The following is a 4,065-nucleotide window of genomic DNA, read 5'->3' as shown; positions in this document are numbered from 1 at the left end:
CTGGTCTTTGGTTCGAATCCCGTAATGTACCAATGTGTTTTTCGATTTACATATATACATTTATCCGACGTTCTTAAGGTAAAGGAAAACATCGTGATGCAACCTGCACATATCTGCGAAGAAATTCAAAGATATGTATGAAGTCAACTAAGCCGCACTAGGCCAGCGTGGTAGACTATGGCCTAGTCACCCCCTAACTTAGGGTACAATCCGAGCCCAACAGTCTGCACGTACAGTGAGGTGATGATTTAGCAGTTTATTAGTTTGTTTTGTTAATCATGATTTCAATATAATGTTCTTAAATTTCTTTTGTCATTGTCCGATACTAAAATAGCGTCGACTTAAATATACATGAGATTTTCAGTTTGTAACATTGATAAAATAAGAATAGAAATAAAGATTTTTGCAAAACTTCAAAGAGTAATTATTTTATACGCTAGTAATGCCTTTTGATTAATTGTAAACTTTTATTGACCAGCATCTATATATATTTAAATTTTGTATAAATTTTTCATTCTAGAGTTTTATCCGAAACAGAACACTAATAGCAATGATCTATACAGTATTTCTCATTATTTTATTCCCTATTTTGGGCACTTATGGGTCTAAGGTAAGAGTACTTTCAAGTTTTATAATTCATATTTCTAGGCTTAAAAAATTTATTCCCTTCGCAAGCCACGCGCTACATCACTCCTCAAGTAATTTTCGGGCAAGTTCGAAAACTGCGCATGTCTTGCCAACTGCTACTACTTCTGTAACTTAATATCGCGGTGGTATACACACACACACACACACAATTTGTCATAGTATATCGTGGGCATTAGATCGGCAACATAATTTTTCTAAAAATATTCCACTTACATGGCTTCGTTTTTCAATAAACAAAATCTAACTTTCACGGTTTAAAATTCATACTGCTAGATTTATAGTACCACATTTCGTTTATCAAATTTCATTCCCATAATACGCGCAGATTCAAATAAATGAAATTGAAACGATGTTATGTGTTTTCTTTTATCTTGATGGCATTTTAAGAGCTTGCGTTTTATTTCTTGAGTTTCTACAAATTATTAGCAGCCAGGAATAATTATGACAGTATTGTTTTAAATTCGTATTTTATTTACAGCCAGTACTAAAAATGCCATCTCAATCGACTGAAAAATTTATGGCAGCAGCAACACATTGTATAAAAGAAACGGGTGCACCAGAAGATTGCTTAACGTTATCTCTGCCTTGGAAATTGCCACAAAATGAACTCACAGAAAAGTATTTATATTGTCTAGGACAAACTACGAAATTGGCTAAAAGTGATGGCCACTACTATCCTGAGAAAGTGATGAAACTTTTTGCTGGAAGCGATATTAAAGAAGATATCGAAAAAACAATGGTCGAGTGTAATTCATTAGAAGGGGATAACGTATTTGATGTCAATTATAGAATTACCGATTGTTTCCACAAAAAAGCCCCAGTTATATTAAGTCTTTAATATATTCATGATGAAAACTATATACCAATACTATGGATAGAAAATTCTTCTTAAAATGGCTTGGTGAATTATAAATTTAATAATTATAGTATCAAAAAAATTGTAATGGAAATAAAAATTTTAGATTACTATTGGTTATTTTTAATGTGGTTTCTCCTAAAAGACAATAGTCAAAATAGGTTATAAGGATTTTAAAAGGCAAATGACACAGCATACTATTATGATATCTTGTTACTTTAGTCTTGTAAAAGGTTTCAGTAGTGAAAAATTAGTCACAGTTGGTATTGACCTTAAAACAAAAGCATATCTGCATAATATAATCAAAATCGACTTGTTATTTGTAAAATATATACAACATAATATATAACAAACAGAGAACTACATATAGATTGAATAATGTTCGAAGTAAGGTAGGTCATTTAAAAATGAATATAATTGTCCTTGATTAATAAATCTTTAGATCATGTAGATCTAACTTAATTGCTCTAGATGAATTTAAAAATTACTACGGAGCACCATATATATCGAGAATAAATGCGAAACATCCTATTATTATCGAGCTTATTCATTTATTAACCTTATTATATTACATTTCATAGAATAGAACACCACCGGCTGCGGAGTCCCATGACTCAAACAACCAGTGGCCAGGGCTGCAGAGACAGGAACCTTCTAACGATGCGTGTGGTTTCTAGGGCCTTTTATATCGGGCCCTTAATCAAACTGTTTAGCGAGAGCTTCTTGAGATGTTGGTCGAAACTCTTCGCTATCAGTCCATTCACCGATGCGACTATCGGAATAATGGTAGTCGATTTCATACGCCACATGGCGATAACCTCGTGAGCCAAATCTAGGTACTATTATTATTATTATTAACATATAAATAAACATTAAAAGCAGCAGTCAATTACTCTTTACAATCCTGAGTTCAGTTTACACACGTTAGTTTTAACAGTCCTACTGTTTAGTTAAAATTGAAAAGATTAGCCGGCTAAGTATGTTAAAAATGGCAACGAAAAAGTTTAATCGTACTACCTATGCTAAACGCATTTGCATGAGATAACGCGTAGGAGTTAACGAAATGTATAGCTTGCTGTCGAGTAAAAAAAGTCGATTTAGGCGAATTTTCTGGAAAACTCAATCCAAATGTTGTTGTTCAAAACAAAAATAATAAAGCAAAGTACTTAATTGTAAGGTGACAACATTAAAAAAACAGTTTTGTATGCTATAAATCAGTTAGGGCCTTCGTACACAATGATACGTAAATCGTTGAATTTGCGCGATGCATGAGCTGTGTATACAGAATGTTGAATCGTCGACGCACGTTATCTATTCAGACATTACTAGCATAGCGACTACATATGAATTGTTTGCTCAACTATTTTAAAAATAGCGATGACTTTGCTCAAGTCGATCTTGATAAACAGTACGCGAGCGACAGGCTTTGGTAATGACAAATGTAAATGTCGGCGACTCGCGCTGTGTACGTCTGACATTGTACACTTGGCGACTAAAATCGCTGAGTTTCAGAGATTTACGTTACCTTGTATACGAAGGGCTTTACTTGTTAGTCACGGAATAGGTAATTTATTTTGTTTTTTAGTTCACAAACGTCAAAAGACATGTAAAAAACATGCTGTCATCCCTCTCATTGTCTTTGAAAAAAACTGAGAAAACTATATGTTTGAGTGCTACAGTAATACCAAATTGCGGTAATGCAATCACAAAAACAAAATTAAAAACGGAGACACAACATGGTATATTGTGCGATTCAAAAAAACTATACATAAAGTCGATTACACATCTTCTTTTTATATATACATCTTTATCAGATCAGTCGTACTGTTCAGTAAAAACTAAGTTGTTTAGACAAAATATCTTACTAATATTAAAAATGCGAATGTTTAGATTGATGGATGGATGTTTGTTTGAAGGTATCTCCATAACGGCTGAACGGATCTTGATGAAATTTGGCATGGATGTAGAACATAATCTGGAAGAACACATAGGCTACTTATTAAGTTCTTTTCTAATTCTGCGCGGACGGAGTCACGGCCAACAGCTAGTACACTATAAATTTATCTGACAGTTCGAATAATGCCGTAAAGTCCGTTGATTCGGTTAAAATTGAAGGTTGTATAGTTATATAATTAATGTGACAATTATTCGTTTTTATTTATTTTATTCCATAATGTTTTCTATCAAATGCATCTGTGATTATGATCTTGTTATTATGTAATTAAAATAATAACTTCATAATAACATATATAAAGATAAATAAGCGATAATGAAGTGTTGTAACCACTTAATTATGCAATAATAGATATACAATTAAATAAATGCGATACAATTTTAAATATGGGCTGTATGCGTTGATTTTCAGAACAGCTTGTATATAAGTCAATAAATAACGCTTTTACTAGTTCAATGGTAAGTTTTGTTGTAAAAAATCAGAGCAAATTAATTTAGCAGCTAAAAGGACAATTCATTTGGTTTCTTATTTGAATGTTATTAATTTCAAAGTTTTTAATTTCCTTACAATAAAAACGTATATATAACACGTAAAAGAGTGTATAATT

At 32.2% G+C, this 4,065-nt stretch overlaps 1 protein-coding gene and 1 long non-coding RNA gene across 3 annotated transcripts in view; one reads left to right on the top strand and one right to left on the bottom strand.

Annotated features, from left to right (window-relative positions):
- LOC106124979 (uncharacterized) overlaps positions 1–1,118 on the bottom strand; it is a 5,880-nt gene extending 4,762 nt beyond the window's left edge. For both annotated transcript variants that reach the window (XR_001228232.1, XR_001228233.1), the window contains exon 1: positions 862–1,118. This is a non-coding gene — a long non-coding RNA (uncharacterized LOC106124979). The remainder of the gene's footprint in view (positions 1–861) is intronic.
- Positions 532–1,617, top strand: LOC106124978 (uncharacterized). Its single transcript, NM_001312507.1, is given in 2 exon segments — positions 532–610; positions 1,127–1,617. Coding segments are annotated over 2 exon segments (420 nt in total). The 5' UTR covers positions 532–550; the 3' UTR covers positions 1,487–1,617.
- The last annotated feature ends 2,448 nt before the right edge of the window (positions 1,618–4,065 follow it).

This window comes from Papilio xuthus, unplaced genomic scaffold (assembly GCF_000836235.2).
Source record: "Papilio xuthus unplaced genomic scaffold, Pxut_1.1 DF825946.1, whole genome shotgun sequence".
In the NCBI taxonomy this organism is placed as follows: Eukaryota; Metazoa; Arthropoda; class Insecta; order Lepidoptera; family Papilionidae; genus Papilio; species Papilio xuthus.
Note: the sequence above shows the minus strand (reverse complement) of the source record. Positions and strands in the feature narration are given on the sequence as shown.